Raw genomic sequence first — 14,232 nt, forward strand, 5'->3', positions numbered from 1 at the left:
CATGCAGACCATGCATAGGAACACATTTTCAGAGCTAGCTTTGTATCAGAAAAACATACGTACGTATGAGATGGAGATTAGGGCTCTCTCAGACAGGGTGGCCATGTCTTACTTTACAGAGGACAGTCATAAATGGCTCTCTGGTTCCAGCCTAGTTTAAAAAGAAATAACATAGGAAGGGAGAGCAGGAGTGGCCTTGAAGAAGTTGTCCATCAACACTTAGCACCTCAACAGCAGACCTGGAGAGTAGGTACACAGGTCACTTGAGCAGTCTTTCCCACTGCAGTGAGAAGTACTGTGTTTCTATTTATTGTAATTATTTCTGAATTTGCATCTTTACATACAGTATAAGTTAGCATATGCCAATTTCTTCAAATCTGCCTCTTCTTTTGGGTTATGCAGTTCCTCTTCTCTTGCTCCCTAACGGTATCAGAATGCCTGAAGGCATTTAGTGCATAACAGGACATATTCAGTTGTAACACTGGAAAAGTTCATTATCTCTTAAGCAATCCTGCTCAGTTCTGCCAGTTACCTCTTTTGACTTCTGCTGACCCTGGGGAGCTAAAATTTAAGCTGCTGTGTCAAAGGGACTATGGCATTAGCTAACCAGCCCTAGCCACCAGAGAGGGTGAGGAGGACATGACAAATGGCCACAAATGCTTTTAGGAGCATTTATAACACAAAATAGCGTGGCAGATTTTGGCCACGTCTACACCTTATATTTAAGGCTAATGACTTCCCCCAAAGAATCCTAGGAACTGTAATTTATCCTCCCACAGTTACAATTCCCAAACACCGTTATCAGACTATAGTTCCCAGTATTCTGTGGGGGATCCCCGTGCTTTAAATGTATCACGTGACTGTGACCACACTCTGGTCCATGGACCACTGTCAGAGAAAAAGTATAGAAATGAAAGAATTAAAGAAAGTTGAGATGTGTGTGAGAGGGGGTTGAGGAAGCGAAGGTTGTGTTTGCAAGAGACCCGTGAGAGAAGGGTGGAATGACAGGAGCTATAGCTGTAAGTGTTAAGGACAAAGGGAGGGGAAGCTAAGAAAGTTGCTATGTCTTGAGATCAAACCAGTAGAAGCTAGTAGAAAGAAGTACTGCCATATATTGAGATAACGGCCCCTTTGCTAGCACATGTACAAATGCTTGTGCCTTTTCCATATTTGGTGTGCCATCCTCTCAACTACTTGCTGGTTGAGGTTGCCACACTAGCCTTGCAACGCTTAAATAAACACCCTTGGTGACCAACAGTTGAAGTCTGGATTTTATTGGCTGAACTCATAGGGTCTTGGGTATCGAACCCCAATATTTCCCCAACACCAACAGCGGTCTGTGTGCTTCTTTCAAGTGGTCTGAAGTGTGTCTGCATTAAATATTCACCTATATTTGGCCCACGGGGGGGGGGGGGTAGTTGGGCAACCGCTGTTAGCCTTTTTCATAACAAAGGAAGACCTTCAAACTTCTTTAGATCTAGGTAGCACCACAGGTGAGCAGCCATGAATTCAGGTTTTAGGCTTCTAGTTTATTAATGTATGCCTCATCATCAAGCATCATCATTTGCTCTTGTCTTGTCACATTTAACTGTTTTCTTTCACATGAATATTAAAAGCATAGCATGAACCACAAAACAGCTCACTACAGATTCTTGATCAATAACACCAAGGAATAAATGCATCAGAAGTCCACTCAAGCCTTCTTTCACCTGGACTCTACATCCAGAATAGAGCCACTGCTATTAACATCAGCAGGAAGGTCTCTGACATCAGACATATCAACACTATTCAGTTAAAGCATCCTTAAACCAAAGCACATGACTTCACCCAATGAATCCTGGAAGTATACTCCTCACAGAGCTACAATTCCCAGCACTCTAAACTATAGTTCCCAGGATTTTTTTTATTTTTTTGGGGGGGGGGAACCATGTGCTTTAAATGAATGTTGTGGATGTGCTGTAGACTGAGACCTCAACCATCAAACTCACTAGGTGACCTTGAGCCACACACCAACTCTACCAGTAGCCTACCTTTCAGGGTTGTTACTGTGAGAATAAAATTAGGGGACGGGAATAATGTATACTGTCCTGAGCTCCTTATAAGGTGGGATGATCATGATCATAACAACAACAACAACAACAACAACAACAACAACAACAACAACAACAACAATAATAATTCAGGTAATAATACTGCTGCTGCTACAGACATTTGATTTCAGGTTTGTTTTCGTGAAAAACAAATTCAGCATCTTCTGTACTCTAGTTCAGACCATGTTTGTCCTGTGAAGAGATCCAGCTGTAGGCCTGTCACTCTTTCCAAGCACCCCCTCCCGCCACTTTCCCCATTCTCTAAAGTACAATTTCTTTTCTCTCTGCCTGCCAGGGCTGAGTCATGCATGCATGCTCGTCAATGGGCAACCGCAACATCATGTTATAATTTGTGAATGAGCCACTGTAGACCTAACATCACTCTTAGACCTGCCTGACATACCACCCAAGTCCCAAAACTTTCCAATAATGCTTGATTGACAAGTCTCTTTTTAACATGGTGAACCCAGATTTTTAAAATTGTGATTTCATGATGGGTGGGGTATAAATAATAACATTATTATTATTATTATTATTATTATTATTATTATTATTATTATTATTCTATCAGGGATGTCATATGCAATCCCACTATTTGCACCTACAAAAGTTGGGGCAGTCACACTACTTCATTTCCAATCGGTACACATCCTGTGACTTCCTGCTGAAATTCCTTGACCTTTCGTGCTACAAATGTTCTGGGTGTGTCCCACTTTTGTTCTGCTGCAGCCTTTCCAGACATCAATAATGAGGTTGCATTGGAGAAGCATCACAGAACTAATGAGCAGAATAAAGCCACCACTAAAACATAATTTTTGTGATAGCACCCACAATAAAGCACCAGTCTGGAGGGGCCCTTAGCTTGCAGCCGACATTTTCCGAGTGGGATTTTCATGTACAGTACTGTTCCTATCAATGCTCTGATGCAAGTCCTCGTAGCTGTGTTCTGAAATATTTTCAAAAAGCGGGCTACCAAGGGATGTGGTGGTGGTTGGCACTTTCACAAGCTCAGATCACTACGACAAAATCAACTAGGAAGAGTCAGAAATTGTATGTGACAGAATACCAGCTACTGGATGTGTATGTTTAGGTGGAAGCACAATGTGGGGAGAGCTATTCCCATCCTGCCCTGCTTTTGAGTTTCCCATGATGCATCTGTCTGGAAAGATGCTTGACTAAAGGTGGACCCTCATGTCCATTCATTGCAGCAGTTGTCCTTCAGAGGGACTCAGTAGAATGGGGAAGTCCATTGCACATGCCTCTTATTTGTGTAATTCCTGGGTGCCCACAAGAAAACCGGGTTTCATTTCCAGCCTCCTACCTTGACCGCCAAGTGCTGCCTCCAACCTCCAGCCATTTCATTGCAACTGCCCCTTGGCACCATCTGTTCTAGGTTTATGAAGGAGGCAGTACAAACTGTGCATGCCCACTAGTTAGGATAGATAAAAAAACAGGAGGATGGATCCAGATTAGGGTTGACACCCCAAACAAATTTACTGGGTGAACATATGAGGAATTTTGCTGGCTGAATTCAAGTTTTATTTATTTCAATGCAAGTTAACTCATGACTTCCCCAATCCATTGATTTCCATGGGACCCACATTCAATTAGCTTAGCCTGGATTCAACCCAATGACACTACAGATTGCCTTTACCATGTAAAAACAGATGGGCCTCCACTGGTTTTTGATTCTTCATAGGTATTTATTTCCTTCCCATGTATCTATCTAAGTGTGCATGCATGCTGTGTTAGGAAATACTGCCAGGATATTAATCAACATAAGAGTAGGGGCTGGGGAATTATTTCTCTCTAGTGTTTAATTTCTAAAAGGAGAGTAGTTGCGGCTTCAGGCAGTCATGAACACAAGAAGAGCCATGATGGATCAGGCCGCTAAAGGCCCTTCTGGCTGAGCATCCTTTTCTCACAGTGGTGAATCAGATGCCTATGAAAAGCTCAAAACTGAGTGCAACAGAGCTCTCACCCTTTGTGATTCCCAGCAGCTGCTATTCTGAGCCATACTGCCTCTGGCCGTGGAGGTAGAACATAGCCAGCATAGCTGGTAGTCTGTCCTGGAAGCACCAATCCAGATATACTGGGGGCAGTTATTTGGCAGTGAGAGAAGTGCTCTGCAAATGGGGAAGGGAACAAAATCTCTTCTATCTGATTATTTTATGTGAGCTCTGGAGTTGAAACAAGGCGCTGGGCTAAGGCCTAGCTCAGATCAAGGCCTGCTCATCTCTTAGCTCCTTAGGCTCTTCTCCATGCTTGTAGACACTGACGGTAACCTTGCCAGTTTCAGAGCCCCACTTGTTCTTGACAAAGATGCTGAATTTCCCAGAGTCCTCGCTGCTGACATTCTCAATGGTGATGGTGATAACGGTCCCTTTCACTTCCATCTTGTACCGATCTTTGAATGTAATGACCTGCTCGTTTTTGTACCAAGTGATCTCTGGATAAGGATCTCCAGATATGATGCATGTCAAGCAGAGAGTCTGTTTAACAAACAAACAAACAAACAAACAAACAAACAAACAAAGCATTAGCAATAGGAATTCAGGCTTTACAAAAGAAAAGCAATACAGATAAGAAAGGTCTCTGAGTGGGAGAGTATATTAAACTTACAGCCTTATAAAATGGATGCAGCACCAATTCAGTTGTTATGTTGCCTTAATGAGCGTTAGGTTATTTTAAGCTTCCAGACTCAGTTGGCAACAAACCATAGTTTACCATTTTCTCTGAATATGGGAAACTGTGGTTTGCTACTAATCACAATCAGGAGCTTTAAATGCCCTTCCCTTGTGTGTCTTTTCCCTGCCTCATATATACACAGAGAAATGTAAATATGAGAAAAAGATTTATACCATGGTCCCGTTAATGAATTAGGGGGCATTCTTGTATCCATGGTGTTATAAATTGTAAGGGCTCTCAAGCAGTTTAGGGCATCCAGAGGAAGAAGTTTTCCCCCTACTATTAGGGCTAGAGTTAACCTGTCCATAACATTAGAATTACCTTGTTCTCCATTATGGTGGCAACATCTGGAAGGCCCCGAACAACTTTTGCTCGGCCTGACAAAAGATCAAATATCATTATTATTTATTCAGCTATCACCTCACCTTTTCCCACCAAAAGAGGAATGCCTACTAAGCTTATATATTAATAAAGTTATGACTGCTGCTTGACTGTTCCTTGGTTAGGCTACTGACTGTTTCACCAGGACAATCAGCTGATGCTTCACAGCTGAGAGCTAAGGCCAGAAGATGATCTTGTGATAGCTGGGAATCTCTCTCGGTAGCCTTCAGAATGCATTGCACATCAAAGCTTGGAGAAGGAGATACTCCTCCAGCTGCAAAGAGGAGGCAGATAGACAGCAAAAAAGCAGCTTGCAGTTTGAACTTCAGAGAGTTTTCCACCTGGAGTTAACTGAAATGGGAGGAGCAGCCTTGATGGCAGGGGTGGAGGTGATGCTGCTGCAGAAGATTATCCCTTTGGAGCTGCTGAAAGAGTGTCTGCTTGCTTCTTATATGCCCAACTTGTATATTTACAAGGATAGCTCATCTTAGAAAGACATCTTTAAGTCTTCAATACTTTTGGATCCATAGGAAACTCAACCCACTGGTACTGCCCCTAGACCTCCCCTCCATGACCAAGGGAAATAGAAGTGTGTCACAGTACAATATATAACACAAAACAAGCGCCTTTGATGCATTTGGTTCAGTCAACAAAGATTGCACTTTTGTATACTCACGCTCTTCCACAACAGCTGCTTCCCTAAAATGAAAAATGATATTGTAAAATCAGCATAGGCATTTTCTTATTAAATGAGTATCTATTCATATCTTCCTGAATCTCTGCTTTCGCCTATTCCAAGGAGCCAACCCATTTAAGCTGCATAATAACCCCGTGATGTAGGTTGGAAGGAGGGGCAGATGAATGTGCCAATTTCAGTTTTTCTCTTGTTTCTCATTTTTTTCCAGTGTTAAGCTCGGTTCTCCACATTTCCACACCAATTTGCAATTTTTAAAAGTCCAAATATATACAATTCCGAATGCAATGTTGCCTAATATGTAGATTTTTGCAAAATTTCCTTAATGTAATGCATTTTTGCATATTCCCCCCCACTATATTCCCATTCAATGCACAGTTTATTGCAATATATGCATTTCTGTACCCCTTACTTGGCTGGAGAACTGCACTGAAAATTCGGAAAAGTGCAAATTCTGAAAATGGCTATGTTTTGGTTCTCATATTGGTTTCAGAAAGTGTGAGTTAGGTAGATAGACCTTTAAATGTGACCTGAGTTGAATCTCTCTCCCTCCCAGCCACTCTAGCTGGGAGAGAGTGTGTGTGTGACATCCAAGGCCCACCCAGTTGGCTTCATGGCTTCATCAGGTATTTGAACCCAGGTCATATTCAATGCTCTAGCCACTACACCCTGTACTGGCTTATTACATGAGATTAGAGAGTTCCACCATAAATATTCAAAGCCCTCCCACCCTTAATTAAAACTAAAACACTAACGAAGACACCATCACCCCAACTGTAGGGGTATTTCAATCTTGTCTCCCCACCCCACTTTCTGGTTTTGTTTTGTTTTTGTTTTATTTTAAACAAAGCTTGCCATCAGTGCTTTTTTGACAAGATCCAGTTTGGCAGCTGTTGGAAGAACAAATTACACCACCCTTTGTTTAATGGTAGGTCCAGTGCAGAGTACTTTGCTCCAAAGGGCAGGTGCCTCTTGAAAAAAATGTGGCTGCAAAGGATCACTAAGAGGGTGAGCAGGCTGGTGTAGATGCCATACTAACTGCTTCCTATCTCAGGATGCTCATTTTGTCATGAAGTACACAGTTAGGGCGTCAGCTTCACACCCAGATGATTGGAGCATGCTCAGAAAGAAAGAAAAACCTTCCTCTGCATTGAGTCTTGGTTAAGTGACAAGTAGAGATTTTCTACGGAAAAGGAAAGTTTGGAGCAAAAACTTACTTGAGCCTTTGATGTTCAGCCAGCGCATCATCGAAAGCTGCAAAAAGAGAGAGATTTTGACTGAATGAACCATGTTTTCCTTTACTGTTGAAATATGAAAACAATACCAGGTTCTTATCCTCTATTTGTCTCCTATGCACAGAATTGTCATTCATCTCCAAGGAAGTGCCCATAGTCTTTCCCCCCTCCTTTATGTATATATATTTATTTATTTATTAAGCTTTAAGGCAAATACACAAGCAGCCAATGAAAAGGAAAGATTGTCAGCAGTACAATGTTTTTTATTATCCCAAACTCTATGCCCATAAATCTGGACAGAAAATGCTCAGCTGCCCTCTCTAACACAGGGAATTAGTCTCCATTAGTGAAAACAGAGCCTTGTTCATTGGGAGAGGAGAAGGGAAGGTACTTGTAGAAACTGGAGGTAAAAAATGTAGAGCTGAAATGACAGAGACGGGGAATTCTAAATTTCCTGCAACATCTCAGGTAGGAATGGTAAGTAGGAACCAAAGTGTTATTGGAATAAGTACACGGAGGGAAACAGTTCTGTGGAACACCAAGAAGTAACTGAAATTTACAGCATAAGCCTATGAGTGCCATTTAATTCAGTGGGACTTACTCCCAGTGCATATAGGATTGCAGGTGCAGGGTAGTAGTACCCATTTTAAATTTGGTTGTTGTAAGAGATGGTGTATTACCGTATTTTTCGCCCTATAAGACGCACTTTTTCCCTTCCAAAAATGAAGGGGAAATGTGGGTGCGTCTTATGGGGCGAATGCAGGCTTTCGCTGAAGCCTGGAGAGCGAGAGCGGTAGGTGCGCACCGACCCCTCTCGCTCTCCAGGCTTCGCGGACCTCTCGGCAAGCAGCGGGAACGCTCCCGCTGCTTGGGGAGAGTTGCAGGCATCCCGAAGCCTGCGCACGCTGATCTCAGCGCGTGCAGGCTTCGCGGATCTCTCCTCAAGCAGCGGGAACGCTCCCGCTGCTTGGGGAGAGTTGCAGGCTTCGCAGATCTCTCCTCAAGCAGCGGGAACGCTCCCGCTGCTTGGGGAGAGTTGCTGGCATCCTGAAGCCTGCGCGCGCTGATCTCAGCGCGTCCAGGCTTCGCGGACCTCTTCTCAAGCAGCGGGAGCCACCGCTGGGCTCCCACGGCTTGCAGAGAGCTGCCTGTTTGGGGGCTGGGGTCGGGGGAAGCTCGGGCTGCCCCAGCCCCGCGCCTGGGGGGAAATAATTTTTTTCCCTTTATTTCCCCCCCCAAAACCTAGGTGCGTCTTATGGGACGGTGCGTCCTATAGGGCGAAAAATACGGTAAGTAAACTTTGTTCCATAGCTCAGTCTCCTGCCACTCAATGATATCACATAGCTCCTTTGCAATAGCAAAAATTACATATCCCTCAAAATCAAATATCAGTACAAAAATCTATAAATATCTGAAATTCAAAAAGTCAAATCTGACACCTGAAATGTTGTTGAATCTGTGGAAAATTTTCTTCCAACTCTAATCCTGCAGGAAGGAGTGTTAAACCAGGATCTCCTCTAAGATGGAGCTAAGTGAGCTACGGCTGGAACTTAGCAAAGTCACAGAATGTTAATTTTCTAGGCCAGGGAGACTCATCTTTGTGGGGTGAGGAAGCAGGACTTTCGTCAGCAGGTCTTCCTTAGCTTCAAATGGCTGGAAGTGCAACGGCAGGGATCATGCAGTTTGTAATGTAAGGGTTAATTTTGCCAGTGTTAGAGAGAGGAAAACCAAAGGCCAGGCAGAGTGTTGGGTGTTGAGATGGCGGCAAAGATGACCCTTGGGGTACCTTCCGACTCTACAATTCTATGATTCTAAAAAAAAGCTGTTGGCTTGCTGCTTACCTTTGCCAGACAGGTCAGTCGACAGCTTGCGTGATTTTTCTCCATCAAACAACTCCAAAGTATATTTGCCTTTGTCCGACTCCTTGGGATCCAGGATGTGGAGCCAAACCTGCTCCATGGTTGTTCCTGTTTTCAGTCGGTCTCCTCCTTCCACGCGCTTGTCGCTGAATAAACAGGATGACATTGGATTACCATGATGTAAAAAACAACAACATTTAACTATGTCAGAGCAATGGTGCTGGGGCCAGACGTCTTAGTGCTGGTGCCAGCTAGCCTCTTCTCTGGGGAATGTGATTGATGGATTACTGCCACAGAGAGTTAAGAAGCTAGGGGTTAAGTTATGGAAAATATCTAAAATTGGGGTGTATGACCTTTTGCTACACCCAGAGGTTCCAATGTTCCTTTGTTCCTCCCTCTCTCCCTGATTCAAAAATAGGGGGTTGACCTTTGTTTCACTCCTGAAGCAGGCTAGTCCATTCCCTCAGTTTCATAGACAAAGAACTACAAATGCTGAACCAAACCCCATGCCTTTGAGTTAAGGCAAAAGAGAGCAGCAATTCCCCCTCTCATTTTACCAGAAGATTTGTCCCAGATTTTCAGGTATGGAGGCCATGACTTCTGACAAGTGGTGCAAAGGTTTCCCCTCTTCACCTTTAAAATAAAGCTCAATTGCTGAGAAGAGGTTAGACAAGTGATGGCATGCAGGCAAAAGGCTCATGCATATATGGCAAACCATGTGGACGCGCCATTTTTGAACACTTCCCCACCCCATGAGTACACAAACCTCTTATGCTAATAATTTCCAAAAATGCTAGATTTGAATGTGAACTATTATGTATGTAATTTCGTTTTGAGAATCTTTTACAATCCCCTGCGCAACGCTTGGAGCTTTAAAGTGGAGGTATAAGCATTCTTTTTTTAAAAAAATTGATCTTTATTAGTTTATAAGCAATACAAAGTGAAAAAAGAAAACATAACTCCAAAAAGAAAGAAGAAAGTACAACACCAAAACACACACATATTAAAAACAGACAACTTTCACCACCGACTTCTGACCTCCTCAGCGTGGGTTCTTTGTTTCCTTATTAATTGCATCTATTTTTCAATAAACTTAACCTGTAATAAATGTTGTTTGTGCTCTTTTTACCTTATGCTATCATGAGAGTTAGTCAAAGCATACTAAAGCTTTGATGTGGGGACAATGCTCTTTTAAATATAATCTGTAAATGTCCCATTCATTGTTAAACTTTTGGGTCAACTGATCCCTGATCTTCTCAGTCATATTCTCTAATTCCAAATACTCAAATAATTTAACCTGCCACTCCGCTTTTGTTGGTATAAGCCAAGGGTCAGCAAACTTTTTCAGCAGGGGGCCGGTTGACTGTCCGTCAGACCTTGTGGGGGGGGGCAGACTATATTTTTTGGGGAGGGGGGAATGAACAAATCCCTATTGTTAAGTCGTGGGTTGACATAGCAGCCGGCACAGCGATTTCTTCAAGTAGCTCTTTATTATGGTAAGCTGAAAAAGAACTGACCGCGAACAGCTCAGCCGGCCTGTATTTATAGGCAGCCGGCTGTCAACATTGTAACCACAACAGCCCAGAGTTCCCGCCTAAAATAACTGCCGCGGACCTGAGTGAAAACTATCTACAGACCTGAGTGAAAACTATATACAGTATCCCCCTGTTGGCCCAGGGTGAAACTACACTACATAACACCCCTCCCCACCGAGATAAGGCGTTAGTTACAATCGTAATGGTTTCCTTATATACAGCACTACGCGTAATGGTTCAATTAAGCACAAAAGCATATCGGTTACATTTCCCATACTTAGACCAACAGTGATACCTGTCCAACAACATAGTCCTTTAAATAAGTTGGGCGCTTGGAAACTCTGCCAGACCGCCGGGGACTGGTAGCCAAGTCCGGAGGGCCACACAGTTCTCGCTGAGGCTGTGGTGCGACCCTAGGTGGCGTTGGAACCAACTCCCCTGGATCCGCTGCTGTGGGTGGAGCCTCCGCAAGTGGAGTGGTCTGAGTCTGTTCTGAAACGGCTTGGTTCGGCTCCACGCTGGCAGTTTGCGAGGGAGGTGTAGGTGGGGCCTCGCCATCTGTACGTGTCTCTTCTGGAGCCGCAAGCGCAGTTGGGGGCACCTCGGTAGTGTCCAAGTCCCCAACCCTGCGCCTAAGCTGGTCTATGTGCCGTCGCCACAAGCGTCCGTCTTCGAGTGCCACCTGGTACGAGCGAGGTCCAGTGACTCCCACTACTGTGGCTGGCACCCAAGGGATGTCCCCCACATAGTTCCGGGCAAAGACCTGGTTTCCTGGGACAAATGACCGTGGTGCGTTGGCACAGCCTGGGGGTTCAGCCACGGCAAAGTCTGGGTGTAGCCGGTCGAGCGGTGACCTGAGGCGGCGGCCCATAAGCAGTTCAGAAGGACTCCTCCCTGTGGCCGCATGAGGGGTGATGTGTTGCACGAACAAGTATTCGGCGACCCGCTCATGCCAGTCTCCCCGGTCCAGGCGCGCCAGTACCTCTTTTGTCGAGCGCACCATTCTTTCCGCTTGCCCGTTGCTGGATGGATGAAAGGGTGCCGTTAGGGCATGGCGGATGCCCAGTCCCAAAAGATACCGCTCAAACGTGCCTGACGTGAACTGCGGTCCGTTGTCAGAAACAAGGACATCAGGACACCCATGCGTTGCAAACAGGCCTCGCAGCACCCGGATGACAGCTTCGGTAGTGGTGGAGGGCATCAGGGCGACCTCCAGCCATTTGGAATAGGCGTCCACCACTACCATAAAGGTCCGGCCGTGAAAGGGGCCAGCCAGATCGATGTGCACCCTCGACCAGGGTGTCTTTGGCGTCTCCCAGGTGTGTCCCTTAGCTGCCGGTGGTGCAGGCCTCGACTCCTGGCACGCTTGACAGGCGGACACCCAGGCAGTGATGACATCGTCCATATTAGGCCACCAGACGTAACACCGAGCCAACGCCTTCATTTTGACAATTCCCGGGTGGCCAACGTGCAGAGCCTCCAGGACGCGCTGACGGAGTCCCTGGGGAATCACGACGCGGTCTCCCCACAGCAGGCAGCCGCGATGAGCTGAGAGTTCATGTTGTCTGGTTGCGAAGGGCTGGAACTCCGATGCAAAAGGCCCTTGTGGCCACCCCCTCCACACCCAGTTGAGCACCCGGCTGATGGTGCGATCCTGGGCAGATGCGGAGGCCACAGTGGCAGCCGATACAGGCGCTGCCGGAAGATCCTCAATCAGAAGGAGCGATGAAGCTGGAGCCGGGTCTTCCACAAATGCTGGAAGAGGGCAACGGCTGAGGGCGTCGGCATGGCCCATCGATTTCCCCGGGCGATGGATGAGCCGGTAGTGGTAGGCAGCCAGGAAAACAGTCCATCGCAGCATGCGTGGTGAGAGGACCGGTGGAGTTGGACGATCACCGGCGAGGAGGCCCAGGAGTGGCTTGTGGTCAGTGATGAGGTCAAAAGTCCTGCCATAGAGGTATTCATGGAACCTCTTCACTCCAGCCACAAGTGCCAATGCCTCCTTGTCGAGCTGGCTGTAATTCCGTTCCGTCGGAGATAGTGTCCTGGAAAAGTAGGCGAGCGGTGCTTCTCTTCCATCTGGAAAACGGTGACTAAGGACAGCACCGATGCCAAAAGGTGAGGCGTTGCAGGCAAGGACCAGCGGCCTGGATTCACTGTACTGTACCAGCACACTGTCTGAAGAAAGGAGAGCCTTGACCGCGTTGAAGGCCGCCGTCTCCCGATGACCCCAGGCCCAAGGCGTCTTAGTGCTAAGGAGTCGGTGAAGAGGCTCAGCCACTGTGGCTTTGTGGGGCAGGAACATGTTATAAAAGTTCAGCAGCCCCAGGAATGCCTGCAACTCCGTTTTGTTCTTTGGGGTGGGGGCCTGCTGGATAGCACGGATCTTGGATGTGGTTGGATGAAGACCGGAGGCATCGATAAGATAGCCCAGGAACTCTACCTGTGGAACGGCGATCTGGCACTTCTCCCTCTTTACCTTGAGCCCGGCCTCCTGGAACCTGGTCAGCATGGCACGGAGGCGCTCGAACAGCTGCTGGTGTGAGTCTGCAGACACCAAGACGTCATCAAAATATGGCACCACGCCCGGAAGCCCTTGCAGGAGACGCTCCATAAGGCTTTGGAAGATGCCAGGAGCCACACTCACCCTGAACTGCAACCGGCGGCAACGGAATGCCCCCCGGTGGGTGACGATCGTCTGGGCTTCAGCAGTGGCATCATCGACTGGCAGTTGTTGATAGGCTTGGGCAAGGTCCAGCTTAGCGAAGACCTTACCCTCACCCAGGGAATGCAGCAGGTGTTGGACAACAGGAACCGGATAAGCGTGCTGCTGAAGTGCCTTGTTGATCGTGCACTTGTAGTCAGCGCAGATTCTCACTGACCCATCTGGCTTGACAGGCGTGACGATGGGGGTTTCCCACTTTGCGTGGTCAACCGGCTCCAAAACTCCTTGGGCGATCAGTTTGTCCAGTTGTTCGTCCACCTTAGCCTTGAGAGCAAAGGGAACCCGGCGTGGCTTTAGCTTGATGGGGGCGACTTGTGGATCAAGGCTAAAGGAGATGGGCGTACCTGTATATTGGCCCAAGGTGCCGTCAAAAACCTCGGCAAAGTCTTTGACCAGACCCTCAGTCTCTGCGTTAGAGATGCAGTTGATGCCGGTGACTTCCAGGCCGAGGGCATCAAACCAGTCTAGCCCTAGGAGGCTTGGCCGCTGACCTTCGACCATCACCAACCAGAGCAGGCCCGAAAAATCCTTGAAGGCGATCCGGAACCGGCCAGCGCCTACCACGGGAATGTCGTTTCCCTGGTAGTCTCTCAGGTGTACGCGGTGAGAGTCGAGTTGCCTTTTGGACACTCTGGGTACCAGTCTTTTGATGGTGCTCCATGACACGATGGACAGGGCAGACCCGGTGTCGATCTCCATGTCACATGGAGCTCCTTCAATGAGCACCGTGACGTTCAGCTTGCGTCGCGTAGGCGAGTCGGTTTGGCCAATCGTGGTTCCAGATGGGCAGCGGCAGTTGGTGAGAGCGAAACAACTTTCCTTGGCAGACTGGAGTGAAGACTTGGACTTGCGAGTCGATGAAGGGGGGGTGTCAGACGGAGCCGATCGGCAGACCTTAGCGATGTGGCCCCTTCTGGAACACTTCCTACAGATGGCGTCTCTGAATCGACACTTGGCACGGGAATGGTTGCCTCCGCAGCCAGCACATTCCGGTTGGCCCTTGGACTTCTGTTGGAACTTCCTGC

At 46.8% G+C, this 14,232-nt stretch overlaps 1 protein-coding gene across 2 annotated transcripts in view; it reads right to left on the reverse strand.

Moving 5' to 3' along the window:
• Positions 1-1,508: 1,508 nt before the first annotated feature.
• Positions 1,509-14,232, reverse strand: part of MYOM3 (myomesin 3) — a gene marked incomplete at its 5' end in the record, with an annotated part of 59,416 nt that continues 46,692 nt past the window's right edge. For both annotated transcript variants that reach the window (XM_083511755.1, XM_083511754.1), the window contains 5 exons: positions 1,509-4,582; positions 5,100-5,155; positions 5,836-5,858; positions 7,071-7,107; positions 8,930-9,093. In XM_083511755.1, coding sequence (XP_083367881.1) covers positions 4,307-4,582; positions 5,100-5,155; positions 5,836-5,858; positions 7,071-7,107; positions 8,930-9,093 — 556 coding nt within the window. In that variant the 3' untranslated portion in view covers positions 1,509-4,306. The remainder of the gene's footprint in view (positions 4,583-5,099; positions 5,156-5,835; positions 5,859-7,070; positions 7,108-8,929; positions 9,094-14,232) is intronic.

Source organism: Podarcis liolepis, assembly GCF_965112155.1.
Source record: "Podarcis liolepis genome assembly, chromosome: 7".
Taxonomy (NCBI): domain Eukaryota; kingdom Metazoa; phylum Chordata; class Lepidosauria; order Squamata; family Lacertidae; genus Podarcis; species Podarcis liolepis.